The sequence below is a fragment of the Ceratotherium simum genome, chromosome 2 (assembly GCF_057802395.1).
Source record: "Ceratotherium simum simum isolate JZ-2026a chromosome 2, ASM5780239v1, whole genome shotgun sequence".
In the NCBI taxonomy this organism is placed as follows: Eukaryota; Metazoa; Chordata; class Mammalia; order Perissodactyla; family Rhinocerotidae; genus Ceratotherium; species Ceratotherium simum.
Window position 1 is genome coordinate 36,035,622 of NC_141901.1, and position 20,840 is coordinate 36,056,461.

The window sequence follows — 20,840 nt, forward strand, 5'->3', positions numbered from 1 at the left end:
GCTGTATTATCATTGACTCACTGGAATCGTTTATTGACATGTTGCTTCGCCACTAGACTGGAAGCTCTTTGAGAGCAGGGACTGTGATCCCATTGTTCAGGAATCTCCGTATCCCAGTTGGTGCTGGAGCATATAGTAGGTGATCAGTAAATGCTCACTGAATGAACAGATAAACGCATTTCCTGGGGGCTGGCCTGGTGGCCTAGTGGTTAAGTTCACGCGTTCCACTTTAGTGGCCCAGGATTCGCCAGTTTGGATCCTGGGCGTGGATCTACTCACCGCTCATCAAGCCATGCTGAGGCGGCGTCCCACAGAGAACAGCTACCACTCTGCAACTATGATACACAACTATGTACTGGGGCTTAGGGGAGAATAAAGAAAAAAAAGAGGAAGATTGGCAACAGATGTTAGTGCAGGGCCAATCTTCCTCAAAAAAAAAAAATGCATTTCCTGTTATACAGATTCCTATTCAAACTTCGTTATGTACTTTATTTTGTTAAACCAATCACCACTTCTGACAGGATGTCCTGCTTCTCCTCTCTATCCCCCAGAAGGAGGATCCTTAATCCCAGCCAGCCCAGTCAGGCTCAGTCTGTTTGTTGGGAATTTAATCTTCAGTGAGCAACATGGGAACAGAAAACAAAACAGATTTAGTCCATGGGGGCCCTCAAGGAAGTTATCCCGAGATCTGCATCCCCAAGGCCACTTGGCTTTGTCCTTCCTGAGGCCTGGTTGGTCAGTGTTGTCTTTGGTTCTCTGAGTGCTATAGACTGAACGTTTGTGTCCCCCCAAATTCATCCCCAGTATGATGGTATTTAGAGCTGAGATGTTTGGGAGGTGATTAGGTCCTGAGGGTGGAGCCCTCATGAGTGCGATTAGTGCCCTTATTAAAGAGACCCTGGAGAGCTCCCTCACCCCTTCCACCTTGTGAGGACACAGTGAGAAGACCCCCCACCAGGGCACGGGTTCTCACCAGACACCGAATCTGCTAGTGTCTTGATCTTGGACTTCCGAGCCTCCAGAACTGTGAGACATTATGTCTGTCATTTATAGGCCACCTGGACTATGGTCTTCTGTTACAGCAGCCTGAACAGACTAAGACACTGAGCTAACTTTCTAATACATTCCTTCTTTCACTTTAGTTAAAACCAGAGTTGGTTTCTGTTGTTTGCATCCGAAGAACGCTAACTGATTCAAGTGTTTTCCCTTTATTCTTAAGTATTCTAAAGAACGTGATTTTTAAAATAACTATATGTATTGTATTCACTCGTGTGGCTGATTTCCTATTGTTTTGCGCTTTCCTAGCAATAGTATTACTACTTCTCATCAACCTCTCCTTTTTTAAAGTTCTGATATATTCCATGAGCAACATCCTGATAAAAACGGCAGAAGAAAGGAACCCAGAATAAGTCTTCTTTGTAGGAAGCACGGCTTGTTTTTGACACACTAGCCGAATTCTTTCATTGGCCTCTTTTGTTCCACCGTCTATTCATTCATTCTTTCTATAATTTATAATTCATTCTTAATGGTCGATTGTCAGGGTGGGGATGACAAATAGGCTTCATCTTGGCTTCTCACTTCAATTAATTGGTCAGAGTCATTTGAGCGTTGTGCTGCATGTGGACTCTGGGAAAAGTGTGTCACAATTAATTATCCATGTCTGACACGGTCCTGGAAGGTAGAAGTCTGGATGTATGCACCACGTATTTGTCATTCCTGATCTAGTGCAACTTCCTGCCTGTTATGACAAGTCTTTAGTCTATAATATTGCTCTGAGATGGTTTCTGCTTAAGCACATTCATTGAAACAGCTCACTTCATATTTGGATTTCTCCATTTGCTAGAGAGTTCTTTGTTGGTAGCATGGTGCAGGATAAGGGGCTAGACTCATTTAGATAACCTAAAACTAATTCTGACTCTGCCAGTGACTAATTATGTAATTCTAGAGAGTAACAATCTCTTTGGGCCTTGGTTTTCCACCTGAGAAATGAAATCTTGAACTGAGAACCACAAAGTTTCCTTCCAGCTTTAAGATCCTATTATTCATATGAGTCAATATCTGCCTCTCAGTGACATGTTCCCTTGGCCTCAGTTACACAATCTTATGTGAGAGCACCTTAAATATTTGAGGTCTTATGCCCCTCTGAGTTTTTTGGTCTAGGCTAAACATGACCAGATTTTTTAATCATTTCTCGTATGACAAGCTTTCAAGACTTTTCACCATTCTGGTCATTCTCTTCTGGAAACTCGAGTTTTTCACTGTCTCCTTGGAAGTGTGGCTCCCAGAACTGGACCCAGGCTAGTCGTGCGAGGGAGTATCCTCACTACTTACTCACGTGCTCAGCCTGCTGCTCCTGGCAGACAGGACCCACGTTGACCGGTGCATAGCCTGAGGGGAGGCACCCATTTAAACTTTCCCGGATCTGGGGATAGCTGTATTGTGCAGTTTCAGAGGCCCTCCTTCAGGCTGCATGCAGAAAAGATGCAAGGAGCCCTGGAGTCAAATCTGGAAGAAAATGGTTCTTCCCTCCAACAGCGGTAAGTAACCAAGTGCTGATTAACTGGACAGGAGCTACTTCTTAATAAACATGGAAGGAAGATTTGCCAGAGATGTCATTAATGTTTGCAGCATTTCTTTTTAAATGAGGCATTGGGTGCTTGTATCTCCATTGATGAAAAATAAATGTCTCTCTAAGCCTTCTCTCTTGCTGTGCCCCTTCTCCATTCTTTCCGAAATCGTGTCACATGACCCCTTTGTCCTAGCAGCTCTTGTATTTGTCCTTTGCACAGAAGGACAGGTACAAAGGCTTTTGCTCAATGAAAATAAGATGAAAACAAAGAAAAGCAAGAGCAGATTTGGAGAGGATTATGGTCTGACCATGAGCCTACTGGAAATAGTGGTGCAAAGGTTGTCGTGGGAGGAGTCTGACACTCACACAGGAGGGGGCTCTCCTGGCTACCCCAACCCCAGGGAAGGGTGTTCTGAAGCCCACAAGGTCTCATATGCTCTGGCCTTAGGCCATCACTCTGACCCTTCCTCTTCCACCCCCACTCCCTCCTTGTTTGGGCCCAGGCACCCTGGCCTCCACTCTATTCTTCATAAACACCAACCATGCTCCCACTCAGGGCCTTTGCATCTCTAGTCTTTGTTCGGAATGCTCTTTGCCCAATCACTGAGTGGCTCACTCCACTTCACTGGGTTTCTGTTCAATGTCACCTTATCAGCAGGTGTTCTCTGATTGCCTTATCTAAGATGGACCCCCTCTCCCCAGCACATCATTCTCTAGCCTTTTACTCTGGCTGATCTTTTTTTTGGTGAGGAAGATTAGCCCTGAGCTAACCTCCATGGCCAATCCTCCTCTTTTTCCTAAGGAAGATTGGCCCTCAGCTAACATCCGTGCCCATCATCCTCCATTTTATAGATGGGACGCCTGCCACAGCGTGGCTTGATAAGCAGTGTGTAGGTCCACGCCCGGAATCTGAACCTGCGAACCCTGGGCCGCTGAAGCGGAGCATGCGAACTTAACCGCTATGCCACTGGGCCAGCCCCTACTCTGCCTTATCATTCTTAACAGAATCTGTCAACATCTGACATCTCCTTACATGCTGATTTATATCATCTCAAATACAAACTTCATGAAGGAGTTGCTTTGTTCATTACCGATTCCCCAGTGCTGGAAGTGTACCCAGCACATGCCAGACCGTCAATCAATATTTGTTCTTGTGCGACTTTTAAAGCATCCATCCCAATGCTTAACACAAACATTGTTCTCACAGGAGCACTTTGAGTTTTTTGGTTGAGGGTTAGTCCACTAGTTGACAATTGAGTCATTGGGAATGGAAACATCAATTTATTTGAGCAGCGTGGATCTGTTCAAAAAGGCCCTGGTGTACCATGCTACAAAACCACTGTCCAAGTGAGGTCACTAAGAGTTACCTTGTGAAGGGAGAACATGGGTCTCAACCCATCCAGAAATGCTCTGATCTGAGGTGGGGCCCTGGGGATGAAGGGAAGGAAGGTGGGGAGTGGTGTGTGTGTGTGCGTGTGTGTGTCTCCCCCATACAACCACCATGGCTTATTGCTAGATCCTGGGCTTTCCCTTTCACATTGTTTTAAGGGACTGAGGCCAGTTTTGCATGATTCATTGACCAGGCAGACATGTGGAATGTCTCTGGGTGGCAGGTGGGGGCAACACAAGCTGCCAGGTTGGGTGGCCATGTGCACCGTTCAGGTGAAATTGGGGGAAGGTGATGGGAAAGAAGGGGGTGCAGGAAAGGCATGAGGACTAGGTGAAGCCAGGTGACCATCAGGGAGCCTCTGAGCAGAGCCAGCATCCAGGGAAATTCCAGGACTAGTCAAGTGGAGGATGGCGATGTGAATCTAGAGGCCAGTTGTGCTGACCTTTTGTCTGAGGGGAAGTGACTGCCCAAGCCTTGGAGAGAAGAGGGAAGATGCTTGGACAGGACTGACATCCTGGGTGGAGTGATTGAAGCTGCCTGGGAAAATACTTCAAAACCTACCCCTGTTTCTTCAATGCCTCCTTCCTCTCTATTATTAAGACTTGAGTGAGGCCACAGAAAAAAATCCAATTATACCTGGGAGGAAGTGACTATGAACCTTATCTTCTACTAATCTCTAAGTATAAGTTTAGCTCATCAAGCTTTTTCCAGTGGGCAAAATCCCAGAGCTTTTCTAGACAGAATCAGTGGCAGATTGTATTTTCCAAAGATGACCACAATAATAGCTTCCACCCCACATGCTCTTCTTTCAAAGTGACCTTGACCATCTTCCCATTGAGTAGTGGGGTCTTTGTCCTTGCCCCTTGAACTTGAGTGGATCTTCTGCACTTGCATCTGAAAATGAGTGTGGCAGATTCTAGGATGGCTCAGCACCATTTACCTCTACATAGCTTCTCTTGCCTCTGCCCTCTCAGTCTCAGGCAGAGACTCATCCTGAGCTGAGCTGCTTTTCTCAAAGTTGTGCAAGAACTTCCTGTTGACTGGGGCAAATTTAATATCTCCTTTCTGGGTCACTCTGCTAGACAATGAGGAGAGAATCTCAAATCCCACACCCAGATCCTGCAAGAGGCATGATGATCAGCAAACATGGTGAAAATATCTTTTAAGGTGTTACCTGCAAAATGGCACCCATCCCAACCATGGGTTGTCAACCATTTCTTTTTTTTTTTTTGTGAGGAAGATCAGCCCTGAGCTAACATCCATGCTAATCCTCCTCTTTTTGCTGAGGAAGACCGGCTCTGAGTTAACATCTATTGCCAATCCTCCTCCTTTTTTCCCCCAAAGCCCCAGTAGATAGTTGTATGTCATAGTTGCACATCCTTCTAGTTGCTGTATGTGGGACGCGGCCTCAGCATGGCCGGAGAAGTGGTGCGTTGGTGCGCTCCTGGGATCCGAACCCGGGCCGCCAGTAGCGGAGCGCATGCACTTAACTGCTAAGCCACGGGGCCAACCCCGTTGTCAACACTTTCTTGATTGCCTGTAACTGAAAATTACCTTTGAGGTTCATGAACTCAGATAACCCGAAAGCCTTTTAGCCCAGAAAGAGAAACCCTTGTCCCTCATTTCTCACCTTCACCTGTTTCTAGACCTTTTTTTATGATAATGCCTTGGTCATCAGGAAGCATCAGGGTCTCAAACTACAGGAGCTGGAACTGGAGCTAGAAATGAGTGGTTCAGAGTTTCTCTGTTTGTTCAAATGTCCAAGGTCTTTTAGAGCCTGGGACCCAGGCTGGAGGCAATCCTCTGGTGCCAGTTGGTTAATACTTGTATTAGTCTGCTAGGGCTGCCGTAACAAGATACCATAACACAGACTGGGTGGCTTAAACAACAGAAATTTATTTTCTCACAGTCCTGAAGGCTGGAAGTCCAAGATCAAGGTGTTGGCAGGTTTGGTTTCTCCTAAGGCCGGCCTCCTTGGCTTGCAGGTGGCCTTCTTCTCTCTGTGTCCTCCCATGGCCTTTTCTCTGTGTGTGCTTGCTTCCCTGGTGTTTCTCCCTCTTCTTATATGGACACCAGTCATATTGGATTAGGGCACATCCCAATGAGCTTATTTAACTTTAATTATCTCTTTAAAGGCCCTATCTCCAAACACAGTCATATTCTGAGATATTAAGGGTTAGGACTTTAACATATGAATTTTGAGGGGACAACTTCAGGCCATAACAGTACTTCATGAACAGTGGTGGGGGAGTGATGCCCTGGTCAGTCAGTGTCCCTATGGGTCCTGGAGAACTTCCAATGCCTTGAGGGAATGTCCTATTAGGCCCGTCTTGCCCAGAGTAGAGTCAGTTTGTGCAAAGAAGGGAGAGAGAAGGGGAAGAATATGGAAAGTTGTGTCAGTGTTTTCTGAGTGACAGCTCCCAGAGTGATGGTTGCCCAGGCTGCGCCGGGGAGGCTGGATGGGAATCTCGGGGGAGGTTTGAGGACCATGGTGGTTTCCAGACACCAGCTATGTCCCAGAGCATCCTGTGCCTGGGCAGTGGGGTTCCTGATGATCCAGACATCAGTTTATATCCTCCCTTATGGCAGACCCTACACAAGGGGGTTCTCTGTCTCTGGAGCCACTCTGTCAGCACAGACATTCTTCTTTTTCCCTGGCGAGGAGATCAGAAAGAAGGTTACCCCTCCAGTGTGGGGAATCCTAGCATCCTTGGCCTGGCCCAAGGCCTCTGAATCCTAACTGTCCTGATCCAAGATCACTTCAGGAAAAGGAACATCTCTCCTGGTCTTCTAAGACCCTGGAAAAGGAGATGCTTCAAGGACAGGAATTTCTTCCTAATGTCTAGCCTTCCTCTGCAACTATGTCATACACTTAGCTATAGAAGGTATAGAAAGTTAGAGCTAGGATGGACCCAGTTAAATGACTGGCCAGATACCACCTGGCAGAGCCAGGGCCAGCCTCTAGACTCCCAGTGTGGAGCCTTTCCACTATCCCAGGTGGTTGGGTTCTCTCTGTCCCTTCTCAGTGGCCAAAGCTGCTCTTTTCTGAGCCTAGAGAACATTAGACTAAATGGAAGCCTTCAGTCACAAAGAACCACATAGTGCATGATTCCATTTATATGAAATATCCAGAATAGACAGTCTGGAGACAGAAAGTAGATCAGTGGTTGCCTAGGGCTGGAGGGCAACAGGGATTCGGGACTGATGACTAAGGAGTTTGGGGGTTTCTTTGTGGGGTAATGAGAATGTTCTAGAATTGATTGTAGTGATGGATACACAACTCTGAATATAACGAAATTCACTGAGTTGTACACTTTGAATGGATGAATAGTATGATATGTGAATTATTTCTCAATAAAGATGTTAAAACAAAAAGCTGCTCTTTTCCTGGCTTCCATCTTCTTACTTTAAATCCTGGGGACTGTCTAGGGCAAAGGGCTAGGGCCAGACCCTACGTGGAGTGCAGCCTCCGCTGCTATCTCCTTCCTCCCTCACCCATGGACAGAATACACAGTGGCTGGGCCAAGACTCTTGCCTTCTAGGATGCACCCACCATAATGAGGTCTCCTGCCAACTTTTCCTTGCTGACCCATTCTCTCCACCCTGGGGCCAGCAAGCCCAGTCAGCCTGGGATGGACAGATCCATGAAGTCCAGGTCAATCACAGGGTTTCTTTTTTTTTTTTAATAATTTTTATTTATTTATTTATTTCCCCCAAAGCCCCAGTGGATAGTTGTATGTCATAGTTGCACATGCTTCTAGTTGCTGTATGTGGGACACAGCCTCAGCATGGCCGGAGAAGCGGTGTGTTGGTGCGCGCCCGGGATCCGAACCCGGGCCGCCAGCAGCAGAACGCACACCTAACCACTAAGCCACGGGGCCGGCCCAATCAGGGGGTTTCGTTTTGGGGCAGGGGCAGAGGCAGGGGCAGAGCAGGATGTAGAGCTCAGACCTGGGCCTGACCTCTGAGTTTCCCCTTCTCTCTTCTCCTCGAGAAGGAGGCCCTATCAGCTTCTGGCCAGAGAGGTGTTTCTTTCAGGGAGAATTTCCTAGGAGTGGTAGGCAAGAAAGGGTTGGGATTCATCTAGACTTTTACTCAACAAGCTTCTATTAATACCAGCTATGTTCCAGGAACCATTTCTATGTGCCTGGCAGTGACCTACCTTTTGCCTTTAAAGGGCTGAGAATTCAGTAGGAGAGAAAGTACAATAGGTGCTGTGACTGGGGTAAGCAATGGGGACTAAAGGCAGGACATTACCCAGCCTGGGGGTGGGGGAGAAGGTCAGAAAGGCTTCCTGGAGCAGGCGCACCTTGAAGATTATGAAGGAGATAGCCAAATGACGAAGGGGAGTTGGGTGGGAAACCATGGAAAGTGTGTTCCAGACAGAGAGAATAGAATGTGCAAATGCTTGTAGATATATGTAAGGGAGTAGTTCATTTGAAGAACTGTAAAAGAAACTTCAAGTAGTTCAGTCTGATTGGAGACCAGAATATAAGATGGAGAGAGCCAAGAGATGAGGTGGGAGAGGTAAGGAGGACAGACCATCTGAAGCCCAAATAGGAGGAGGTCCAACTCTGCCCTCCTTCCCAGTAGATCCACCTCCTGCACCTGTAGGACTCCTACCTGAGCAAGGGCCCCAGTGCCAGGCAGAGAGGAGACCAGCCAGGAGCAGGAGCAGCGAGACAGGCACCACCACCAGCAGCACATCTTTGTAGGAGGCCCTCCCTGGAGCTGAACATGGAGGGGGTAGGGTCAGAGGTGGACTTGATGCTTCACAATCCCTCAACCACTGACCCTGGCCCTTTGCATACCTCCCTCGTGATGGCAGCTCTCCCAGGGGGTGACTGTGGCCAAGTCCCAGCTGACAGGATTGGAGACAATGCAGGAATAGGCCACGCCCTTGTCTCCTGGTCCCAGTGAAACCCTCAGCACCTGTCCATCCGTGAAGAGGCCTTGCGATTCGATATCAAAGTCAATGGTCCTCTCTCGTCGCCAGCTATAGGTTATGTCGCTGATGTTGGGGGCTGAGCAGGACAGGAACACCTGGCAGGTCTTAGGGGGCTGAGCATCCCCTGGTACAGCAATGAACACTTGTACCACCGGCCTGGGCACGGCATCTGGGCAAGAACAGTGGAGCAGGTGTGGGTTACAGGGATGCTGGGTGGGGCCCACAGCTCCAGCTATGGGACTCACGTGGGGTTAGATGCCACCTCTGACTAGGCCACTCTTGCTCCAAAACCTTGTCTGGCTTCCCATTACCTACAGGACAGAAGCTGCATTCCTTAGTCTGGTATTCAAAACTCTTCATGAAATGGATGGTATCAACCTCTCCAGCTGTGCCTCCTGCTGGTCTTCCCCACCCATCTTCATTAATTTCCAGTTCTCCCAAACTTGCCATGCTCTTCCATATCTTTCATGCTTCCATATGGCTCAGCTGTGCACATATGCCTTTCTCTTCTCATCTTCCTACAAATCTCCTACCCATCCTTCAAGGCCCAGCTTGAACACATTGCTTATCATCCTGACTGTGAAGCCTTCCCTGATATTCCAGGTGTGGCTTTGAGCTCTCCATGCTTTGTCTGTGCATTGTCATAGCACTTATCTCATGATGTATCAGTCAGAGAGACAATAAGCATTTATTAAGTCGGGCAAGAAGACAAACATATTCCTGGGCTTTTGGAGCTTACAGTTTGCTAAGGAAGACAGATATTGACAAGTAACTCTGAATAATTAAGAAAATAATTACAAGGGTGCAAAATGCTGTAAAGGAGGAGATGGGGGGGTAGGGGCTGTCTTGTTGTCCCTATAACCCTTGCTCTCCAGGTGCTCAGCTACCTGGGCCGTTGAACAAATTGTTGTCTGGCATCCTAGGCCGTGCTCCCTTTTCCTTTAGAGGTTGATGAGCAAATCCTGAGTCTCCGTGGCACTGAGGGCCAGCGGGAGAGCATTCTGGTGATACCAGGAGGGCTCAGTTTCTGATAGCATTCCAAAGCGAAGCAGAGTAAAACCTCATTAATGCCAGCTCAATCTGGTGGGATTTGTGATATGAAAGAAGAAAAGATTTGCTGGGCTCACTAATAGTATAAACAAAGATTACAGGGGGGGATATTTACACTACTTAAGAGGACAAGCAGCTTCCAAACACGATCAGGCACAGTGGAAACACCCATTGACATTTCCAGTAACTGATCTGCTAATTCAAATCATTCTTATCTATTGTCAAAGCAAAGCTCCTAAGGACGGCTGCTTGGCAGCTTTGTGCAATTAGTTCTAATCACGCTATGTATTTGGAAGCAATAAAACAGCAATTTCCTTAAAATCTGTAATTCAGATGCTGAGAACAAGGCATTTTAGAGCTTAGTGCTGTGGGTGCTGCATGTATTATCACATTCAATGTCCTCATTTCACATGTGCGGCAGCGGAGACTCAGAGTGGGAAGAGGCTCCAGGGCTGCCTGTATGGTTGCGTAGGTTATGCACTGCACAAGGGCATTGGGCTAAGGGGATAACAGGTGAAGGTGGGGGTGCTGAAATCCAGCCAGCACTCTGCTTGCCAAGCCATGCAGCCTGGTTCAGGGCTGTGTGCATCCAGAAGAGCACCCATCCAATTGCACATTAGCACCCCGAGTGGCTCACCAGAGGACAGCCAGTTAGCTGTTCCCAGGGGGGTGTCTCCCCTCTCCAATTTGCTCCTGCCTTTCTCTCCCTCACTGTTTCTCTCTTCCCAGCTGTCACCCTTATTGTCCATTCTTAATTTTTTTTTTCTTTTCTCTCCCATTTTTCTTCCCACTTAGAGATGTAGTTGTTGGTGGAGGTGGTTGTGGTGGAGATGGAGGTAGTGACGGTGGTAGAGGTGATGATCGAGGTGGCTGTGGTGGAGGTGGAGGTAGTGACGGTGGTAGAGGTGATGGTGGAGGTGGCTGTGGTGGAGGTGGAGGTAGTGACGGCGGCAGAGGTGATGATCGAGGTGGCTGTGGTGGAGGTGGAGGTAGTGATGGTGGTAGAGGTGATGGTGGAGGTGGCTGTGGTGGAGGTAGAGGTAGTGACGGTGGTAGAGGTGATGGTGGAGGTGGAGGTAGTGACGGTGGTAGAGGTGATGGTGGAGATGGAGGTAGTGACAGTGGTAGAGGTGATGGTGGAGGTGGCTGTGGTGGAGGTGGAGGTAGTGACGGTGGTAGAGGTGATGGTGGAGGTAGAGGTAGTGACGGTGGTAGAGGTGATGGTGGAGGTGGAGGTAGTGTCGGTGGTAGAGGTGATGGTGGAGGTGGCTGTGGTGGAGGTGGAGGTAGTGACGGTGGTAGAGGTGATGGTGGAGGTGGCTGTGGTGGAGGTGGAGGTAGTGATGGTGGTAGAGGTGATGGTGGAGGTGGCTGTGGTGGAGGTAGAGTTGCTGGAAAAGAAAGCCCCGTGCAGCTCCCCGTGAATTCAGCCACCCCAGCTGAGGTGCTGAATGCAGCTGCATGAACAACCCTGGCAAACTCACGTGGAGAAGAAGATCTGCCCAGCTGAGCCCTGCCAATCCACAGAATCATGAGGAATAAAAATAGTTGTTGTATTTAGCCAGGAGGTTTTGGGATGGTTTGCTTTGCAACAATGAATAACTGAGAGAACTCATGAATATTACATAGTCAAAATCTCTACATCTAAAAGAGCTCTTTAAAGAAATATTAAATAAAAATTCTATAATTATAACTTAATATTTTAATAAAAGTGTGTCATAGTTTAATTGACAATATTTTTTTTCCTTTTTGTGGCATATAAAACAATGGTATGTCTTATAATCTTAGAATTAATAAAGTATAGGCAAGCTCTGTTCTAGATGCTTTCCCAAACGCTACTGTGTTTCACCTTTGTAGGCATCTACATGGTAATATTATGATGCCCATTCTACAAATGAGGAAGGTAAATGTCACGGAGGCTGAGCATGGTGTCCAACACCACTGACCCAAGAAAAGACCAAGTTAGAGTTCAGACAAGGACTGTGGGGTGGCAAAGCTAGGCTTCCCCAGATAGGAGCTCACCTGGGAGAACCTGAAGAGTTTTCTTAGATGTGACTGTAGGGAGAAGCTGTTCCCTGAATCAGCCACGAGCTCAGAGGCCAGAGGTCTCTGGAACCCAGTTCTCCCCAGCTCCCAGGACTCAGGATGCGTTTCTGGAGCTTTGCCGGGGGGGCAGGGTGTGTGCAGAAAGCTAGTGTCGGGCGCACTCACCATACACCTTGAGCTGCAGGATCTGGGTCTGGGCCCGACCTCCTGTGTCCACCAGCAGCACAGAGAAGTTGCCGCTGTCTCCAGACTCGAGGGGCTGGAGCTCCAGGCTGAGGTTGCTGTGAAGCTGAGTTCGGCCTAGGAATCGGGAGTGGTACAGAGTCTCCCGGGAGCCCCGGAAAAACGTGGCCAGGAGCTCCTCCGAAGGCCAGAGAGATCTCCAGATGGCCTCTCGGACTTGGAAGCCAGGGGGACGCTCTGCCACCAGCAGCACCGAGCCTCCCACCTGGCCTTGCACTTGGGCACCAGTGTCTGCAGCAGGAAGTAATCCTGAAAGAACAGAGGACCGTCACTCTTCCTGCCCCAAGCTCATCGTCTCTCTCGTGCCGGTAGTTAAGCTGCTATGGAGCAAATTAGGGCTCCTCTCCCCACACTCCTTCCACCCAAGCTGAGGAGGGTGCACTGTGCCAGGGACTGGGAATAAAACAGTAAGGAAGAGGATCTGGTCCCTGTGCTCATGGAGCTCATAGAGGAAGCCAGACTCTTAAGCAAGCAATTAAAATATATTAAGTTAAGTACCATGATGGGAGAAAAGGATTGTCCTGGGAGAACACCGGCAGGGTGATAGAGTAACCTCACCCAGCCTTGAGGGGCTCAGAGAAGAAATGGTTAAGCTGAGATGTATAGGAGGAATGGGAATCAGCCAGGTCAGGCAGAGGGCTGTCTGCAGTGGAGATGGGGAAGTGTTACAGGCAGAGAGAACAGTGCATTCAAAGGCCTGGAGCGCGAGAGAGCACGGTGCATGGGGAATTGAGAGTAGTTCTCTGCAGGAGGAGTAAGAAATTTCACTGCAGAGTTGGTGGGAGCAAGATCACACAGGGCCCTGAAAGCGACTCTGGAGTCTGGGCTTTATCCCCAGAGCAATGGGGGGCCTCAGACAGGTTTTCAGTAAGAGAGTCACATGATTAGTTGCACGGTTAGAGAGATGACTCCAGCAGAGGTGTGGAGAATGCATTGGAGGGGGGGCAAGACTGAGGCTGCTTCTATTAATTTAAAGGAGAGTGATGGAAACTTGTGTTGGGGAAGGGAGCGACTGGGACAGGGAGAAGTGGGAGGACTTGAGAGAGATTAAGATGTGTAATCAGTGAGATCTGGGAGTGAAGGAGAAAGGAATCAAGGATGGCTCCCAGGTCCTTGGGACCCACTGAGTGCCATTCTTTGTGATCCAGAACAGGAGGAGAAACAGAATGGGGGCGAGATGGCAAGATGCTGAGTTTTGTTGGGAACATATGGTTTGAGTTGCGTAGGTGACCCTTCTGCTTGAAGTGCACCCCCTGACTCCTTCCCTGGTTGGTTTCTGCTCATCCTTGAAGCATCACTGCCTCCCCCAGCCATCACTGCAGGTTACACGCTCTCTCTCTGTGTCCCCACGGTGGCCTGGGATCACACTACGAATGCCTCAATCTCTCAATTGTTATTGCCTGTTTTTGAGTGAGAGCCTCCCACTGGACCATGAGTTCCTCTTTTTTTCTCTGTACTCCCAGTGCCCACCACTGTTTAGAAGAAAGATATAGGAGAAGCTCAGTAAACTTTACTGAATGAATGACAGAATTTGCTAGGATTTACTTTGTGCCTGGCACAGTGGAGGCACTAGGGTGCAGAGCAGAATAAGAGCAGACGTATAACATACCCAAGTGCTGGGAGTATGATTAAGGAGACGTATTCTGGATGGTCACTCAGCCAGCCACTGGTAACTCCAGTCCCTTGTCCATCTCACTGCTCTCCCTGGCCCCAATCATCTCAGGCCTGACTGGAGATGGCTTCATGTTAATGCAGAGTGGAGGCATACCATACGGAGAGAATAGCACTGGATGTCAATCAAGACTCCTAGGTTCTATCCTGCCCTGGCTCTGCCATGAACGAGCTGTGTGAACTTCAGCATAGCCCACTCCTTCTCTAGGCTTCCATTGTCCCAACCATAAAACCGGGGGGTGCACCCAATCAGTTGCACTCACCTTGTTTACCATTAAGAGCCCTTTGGAAAAATTATTTTTGCTTGCCATGTCCAAGGATTTGAAAGATTTGTGAACTAAACAGATTCCTTTTCTTGAAGGATTTCCTTCACATGTTTGGAAATGTTGAGATCTGCAGGGACTTTGGAGCCCTTGAGGCCAGGAATCCAGACAGGGGACACTGGACAAAGTCATCTCAAAGTCCCCACGAGTCTCTGATGTAAACAACATTGTCTTAGTCTTTGCCACACCCTGCAGCTTCTATCCGCTGGCCGTGCAGTGCTGACCCTGTCACACTGACCACGTGTTAACCAAGAAAGGGAAGTCAGACATCAGACAGGATGGAGGGATCGCCCAGCGTTGAAGAGACCTGATGTGTCAGCCATTCCATCACACCATTATCGGCCACCCCAAGTCCACACATAATATATTTAACTTGCTCTCGCCTCTCATCCCTACTCAATATCCACCTCTCCTTACACAGACCTGTAGGGAAGAGCCTCAGCTTTCCCACAGGCTGTTGGGAAGACATCTCAGATTATAAGAGCCCTGCCCTCCGCTTCTGTTCCTAGACAGTATTTAGAATTTTCATGTGTTAACACTGTCAGATGCTCACCATTCTCACAACCATCTCTTTCCAAACCACTGGTACTACCAGCCGCAGTTTTAGCTTCCCTGGGCCATAAAACATCTTGTGTCCCATGGACATGGATGCCCCAGTGCTGCCACCTCCTGCTACCCAGATCCTACCTCTCTTCACCTCTGCCTAGCTTTCAAGGTTGCCCAAGGAGTTGCTTCAGTCTTCCCTACCCCTCCTCAGCTCCTAGGTTCTCTCTTGGGATTGGGGGTCCCTGCCCAGATGTCTGGCAGGGGGCAGCTGAGGAGGGGCCTTTAGTTCTCTGAGAACAGGTCACCCACCTGCCCCACTTACCTCCCCAGAGAAGCAGACTCCATAGGGACCACACAGCCATCCTTCTCCGGAGAAGCAGGCAAACTACCTCCACAACTGAAATCCAGAACATCCCAAGTCAAGTGGATCAACGGAAGGAGCTGTGGTCCTTCTGGAAAGTCCCATGTTCAGAAGGAGGAATCTTGACTCAGAACAAGAAGCCCTGCAAGTGAAAATATCCAGAATAAAGTGGAAGTTGGACACAGGCCTAGCTGGGCTCTTTCAGGAGCTGATTCCTGTAAGTTAGCCTCTTGCACGTGCCTATGGTTGGCCAATGCACTTGCAGGCAACAAGCTCCCCCACACAAGCCCACATCCTCCTCACTGAGTCTCACAAGGCCTTCCTGCATACCGTCTTGCCCCACAGCTGTCTGCCTTTCTCGTTGTAGCTACAGAGAGCCCTCTAAACTGCAATTCCCAGCTTCACTTCTCTACTTAAAATTCTTCCGTGGCCTTGAGCTGCCCTCAGGGTAAAGACCAAACTCTTGGCTTAGCGTACAAGGCTCTCCTAAATCTACTCCAGCCCAATTCTCCAGGCTGGTCTCCCACATCCCTTCTGCTCTCCAGCCATACCCAGCCAGACCTACCTCCCCTCAGAACCACCAATCTCACACTCCGTGCGTTGTCCTTATTCCTCCACCAGGCATGCTGCTCCATTTGTCCTTCCAGCCTTGGCATGGCTCTGCAGGCAGCCAGGCTCCCATTCAAGCCTTCCTGACCACAGGCAGCGAGGAACCTCCTCTTCTGAGCCCCATGGTGTGCCCATTCTTCTGTCATTACTCTTAGCATATTGTTTTGTAACAGTTGTCTCGTCTCCACAGACTGTTTGCCGGCGGGGTCTTATATTCATTTCTGTGTTCCCCTTGGTGCTCGGCACATCACTGATGTTTAATAAACATTTGTAAAATGAGTGCATGAATTCTAGACATGGTGACATATTTTGCCTCCTGGAAGCCCTATGACTCTTCTCCGAGAAGATCTTATTATCGCCCTGTTAGAGGTGGGGGAATTGGAAAACCAGAGTGAGGATAGCACCTTGTGGAGGTCACAGGGCGGCAGAGCTGGGACTTGAGTCTCAGCCTTCAGAGTGTGGTCCATTTTGCCACAGTCATCCCCTTCCCATCCTGTTTCTCTTCTCACTTTGAGTTACTTGGTTTCTTGAGTCAGGGAAGGCTTTGTGAGAAGATGAGGAAAATTCTTGAGCATCCTGAGTGTGGCTTGCGGTGTCTGGTCCTGTATAGCTTCTGACCTGTCAGTCAAACTGGATGCTCTGCTCTAGACCCACCCGCAAACGAGGCAGGTGGTGGGTGAGCAGGAGATGCTGGGATAGGGCTCCTGCCCTCCAGGCACTCACCACCAAGTTGTAGAAAGAGATGTGCCTGGGACATGAAGGCCACTGCAGGCAGGCACGGCTCTCTGCGAGTGGGCAGCACTTGCAGTCTGGGCTGTAGGAGGGCATGGGGAAGGGGTCTCTGTGGATGTGGGCAGGGGAATCTCCCTTAAAAGGTGGAATTTGAGCTATACCTTGAAGACAGGCATGATTTGGATAGGCTGAGAAAAAGGCGAGGGCCAGAGGTCAGGGGTGGGCTCTGAGCACGAAGGCTGAAGGCTGAGACTCTGAAGGCTGAGACTCAAGTCCCAGCTCTGCCACCCTGGGAAAGCAGAGTGTGTATGGCTTGGCAGTGGGAAAGTCCTAAGTGGGCTCCGGGGACTGTGAAGGACCACGGGAAGGAATCCTTTAGGGCTGAAGTGGGTGGGAATGGAAAGGGAGGTTGGGGGTCAGATTATGGAGGCCTTGAAGACTAGGTTAAGCATTAGGCTTTTATTCTGGAGACAGGTGGCCCTCAAACTTGCTCAATACTGGTTCAGTGGTTGGGATGGGGCTAAAACCTGTAGTTTTCACAAGCACTCCACTCCAGGCGATTCTGAAGCTGGTAGACAGAGCGAACACTCTGAGAAGCTCCGCTTGGAGGGAGTGGACTGTTGCCCATTTGAGCTGCTGATAACTTACTGGTGAGGGGATAGCATGAGGGCAGGCAGGGAGAGAAAGAAGAAGTGGGGAAGCCTGGGTGGCAGCAGCTGGGATGGTCCTGATTGCAGTAGGAAGGAAATCTCTAGAGTGGAGAGAAAGGGGCAGAGCAGGAGTCATGACAGAACTTGGAAGCTGCCTGGCTAGAAGGCAGAGAGGCCAAGGGAGGGGAATTATTTATGACTCCCTTGTCAGTTCCATCACTCATGCATCAGACGTTTATTGAGCATCTACTTACGTACCAGGTGCTGTGGATACAGAGATGAAAGCATAGCCCCTGCCCTCAAGGAGTCCGCAGTTTCGATGAGAGGATGGATATGTAACCCAATAATTACAATCAGTGTCGCAAGAGCAAGGCATGTAAGGCTTTATTATGGGCTCTGGTGCATAGTCAGCACTCAAAAGAGTATTAATCTTTGCAACTAAATGGCCAGAGCGAGGGAGGAGGGAAGAGCCGGGCAGATGCAGATAAAGGCACGTAGAGGTGTGAGTAACCGCTGCTCTGGCTGTCCCAGACTGGGAGCTCCATGAGGTCAGAAATCAGGCCCCCTGCCCTTCTGCACCCTATATATCGCCAAGGACAGTCTTTCCATGAGGTGGTGCCCTCCAAGCACGTGTTGAAGTGGACTGAATGATTCTGAGGTGCTGGGGCCCTGGACTGGGAGGGCCAAGGGATGCCGGCGTGGGGCTGGGTGGGAATGTTGGGAATACAGGTGTGAATTCCTTTGCAGGAGACACTGAGCAGTCACATGCCTTCTTAGCAGAATTGGTGGTCTGTAGTGGTCCATCCAGACAATGAGTTGCAATCTTCCCTGCTTCCCCCGCCCTCCAGCCCTTTTCCTTGAGGGGAATTTCAGGGAAGCTGAGAAAGGGGGGAGGAGGAGGTTAGGTGAGGACTGGAAAATATCCCATCACCCAAAGGGAAAAACTTACGGCTGTGTAACAACTGGAGAAAGATGGACAGACGGAGGCGCAGGAAGGGTTAATTCTGCAGCAGGCAGATTCTCCCCCCCACTGCTAATCACTGGTTCAGACTACATTAATTACCCAGCCACAGGGGGAGTGCAGTGGAGTAAATTAGCTGGTGAGTTCAAAGGGGCCACTCCCTGCATTCCTTAATTAAGAGAGCAGCTGGCAGCCAGGGCTGCTATTCAGCCTCCCTGGGGCCATTCTGGGAAGTCCGGAGCCAGTCGAGTCGGCCGTGGCCCAGGCAGGCGCAGTAGCTCCATCTGCCAGGTGGAACGGCCTGTGCCCCACTATTAGCCCACCTTCACTGCTGGCTTGGAGGGGGGAACAGGTGTTAACTGTGTCCAAACAAGCCGCCTGAGCTCGACCACTAACCCCGAGAGCCTAGGTGCAGAGACTCAGGGCCGGGTGGAATTTGGGTGGTGTGAAGGGTACACATGTGATATTCTGTCCCTGCCCACTCACACTTGCCATTGCTCCTTGGACTGGCCTGAGGGCAGAATGGGGCTGTGCTTCTCCCAGGGGGAGAAATGGAAAAGGGAAAACAAGGCGGGATGTTTGAGAAGAGAGGAGAGCCCAGCAGGGAAGGGGGCAGAGGCAGAGCACCCGACAGGAAGGAGGGGCATTTGGCAGGCTTTTTGGAAGCCAAGGGTGAGGGAAGAGGGCGGAGTGTACTGGGGAGTGGGTGGGCCTCTGGGCACTGCTTCAAGGGAGTGGTGCAGGATGGGGGCTGTAGGGGCAGGAGGAACCCCCCCTAAGCCCCATCTTTGTGTCCATCTTCACCTATATGGTTCCCACAGAGTGGACCGTCCACCTGCATGATCTGCCAGCTGGCACTATGCCACCAGGCACTGGCCAGCCCCAAAGGCTGCCCGGGGCAGAAGAGCTCATGCACACCCCCTCCCTTGCCAGCTGGCTTAGGCAGCAGTCTGTAAGGCGGCAGGAAGACTGGGTTTGAGGCAGTGCCTGCATGTGTGAACTGGATGTACCTCACCTCCTCTGAGATGGCACTTTCAAGTGTACACGGCCCCGAGGATGAGTGCCTCCTTAAATTTTGTGCCTGAGGTGCCTCTCTTGCCTCACCCTCATCTTGGCCCCACTGGGAGCAGATAGAGGGAATGGAATTTTTGATGAACCAGGGGTGTGGTGCACACAGCTGGAAAGGGAGAAAGGAGGAGAGGGCAGAAAGAGTGAGCTCTATGAAATTGCCCATAGGAGACTGGGTGGGAGGGGCTCAAGGCTTCCTTTTGAGGCAAAGACACACCTTCCCAGAGGGTTAAAGTCAGGCTGCATAAAAAAGAAAAAAAAGCCACAATTGTGCTTTATTGAGGTAGAAAGCAGGGAGCTGGGGACACATTCATTCATTCACTCATTCGCCAAACATTTGTTGGATTCCCATCTCGTGTACACTAATGCGTTAACCGGATGTTTACAGAGCATCTAGCATGTGTAAGCCCCATGAGGTCAGGAACTCATGCTGGTGATGACAGTGATCATGATACTGATGATAAAAGGAACACTATTGATCTGTACCCCCGTGGGATAGAATTCCAGAAACAAGTACAACATAGGCTGTTCTTTCAAAGAGCTTGAGAGAAGAACCCCTCTGAGCAAAGGCACAGAGAGTGACGCATGCTGAAGAAGCAGACCTGCTGACACTCCAGGTCCTGCCAGCTCCAGCTTCTTCCAGCAGTGCAGAGGGAGATATGAACATGTGTACAGGGCCCAAAATATCTCAGTATTGGTTGGAAAAGCCTGAGTCTCTCCCATCCTGTGCACCCTGTCGGTAGTTACCATCATCACCGTCGATAGAAAGACGAAGGACGCAGAGCTGTTGAGTGGATGCTCATTTAAATAAAAATGTAGAATACCCTTCTCCTAGTCAAATTTTAAATAACAAACCTGGAATTGAAAGAAATCCCAATATGTGCAACCTGCCTGGTTCAGGGAAGGACCGTGCTCCATTTTTATTGTTTGGTATCTGAATTGTATAGCTACATACAAGGACCAGGTGTCTAATCATATCTTACAATGAAGCTGTCCAATGAATGGATCAGACCACCGTGGAGGCTGGAGCGCAAGTCCTTGACTACCCAACAGAGCCACAGAGGGCAGCCACGAGGCTCCCAGCTGTCCCTCTCTTACTCTCTCCCTTAAGAGGCAGTTCCAGCCTGCCTCTCCATCCTCAGCCCAGCTATGGAGTTCTTTCCTCTCTTCTTACCCTGTATGTGATGTGACCCCATAGAACCCAGGCCCCTAGAGGAGGCACAGCCAACTCACCCTTGCCGGATAATTGTTTGCTTTTAGCTCTGACTCGGAGAGAAAAATAACATTTCACAGTGCAGAGCCTTGAGACTGTGTGGAGGCTGCTGGTGGGCAGTCCTGTGTGGAGCACCCTGTGGCGGGCTGGGTGCTGTGGCATCCTTCCTCAGCGTCTGAAGGGTCTGTTCCTGGAGAACTGTGAGAGTCCCATTATCTCTTGGAGATGGCCCTTCTGCTCCTGCCTACCAGCATCCTCTCAAAACAGAAGCAAGTTCCTGCCCTGAGGACAGGAAACAGGACTTTGGGGCTGGCTGTGCTGATCTCAGACAAACCAGTGAGAGTCTGGGCTGAAGATCATGGGTCTCCTCTGCAAGTTTTACTTTCTCTATGTTCTTTTTGTGGATTTTCTTTTCCTTCAATTTTCTTAGTCATTGTTCATTTTGAAAAATCCCAGCTCG

The 20,840-nt window shown here is 49.6% G+C and overlaps 1 protein-coding gene across 1 annotated transcript; it reads right to left on the reverse strand.

The window, feature by feature from the left end:
- Nucleotides 1-5,876: 5,876 nt before the first annotated feature.
- On the reverse strand, nucleotides 5,877-15,344 carry SLAMF8 (SLAM family member 8). The gene is made up of 5 exons (XM_087418773.1): nucleotides 15,109-15,344; nucleotides 12,169-12,495; nucleotides 8,771-9,076; nucleotides 8,583-8,690; nucleotides 5,877-6,613 (listed from the first exon to the last, which is right to left on the reverse strand). Exons 1-5 carry the CDS (start codon nucleotides 15,197-15,199, stop codon nucleotides 6,552-6,554), a joined length of 894 nt encoding a protein of 297 aa, XP_087274899.1. The 5' UTR covers nucleotides 15,200-15,344; the 3' UTR covers nucleotides 5,877-6,551.
- Nucleotides 15,345-20,840: the final 5,496 nt, after the last annotated feature.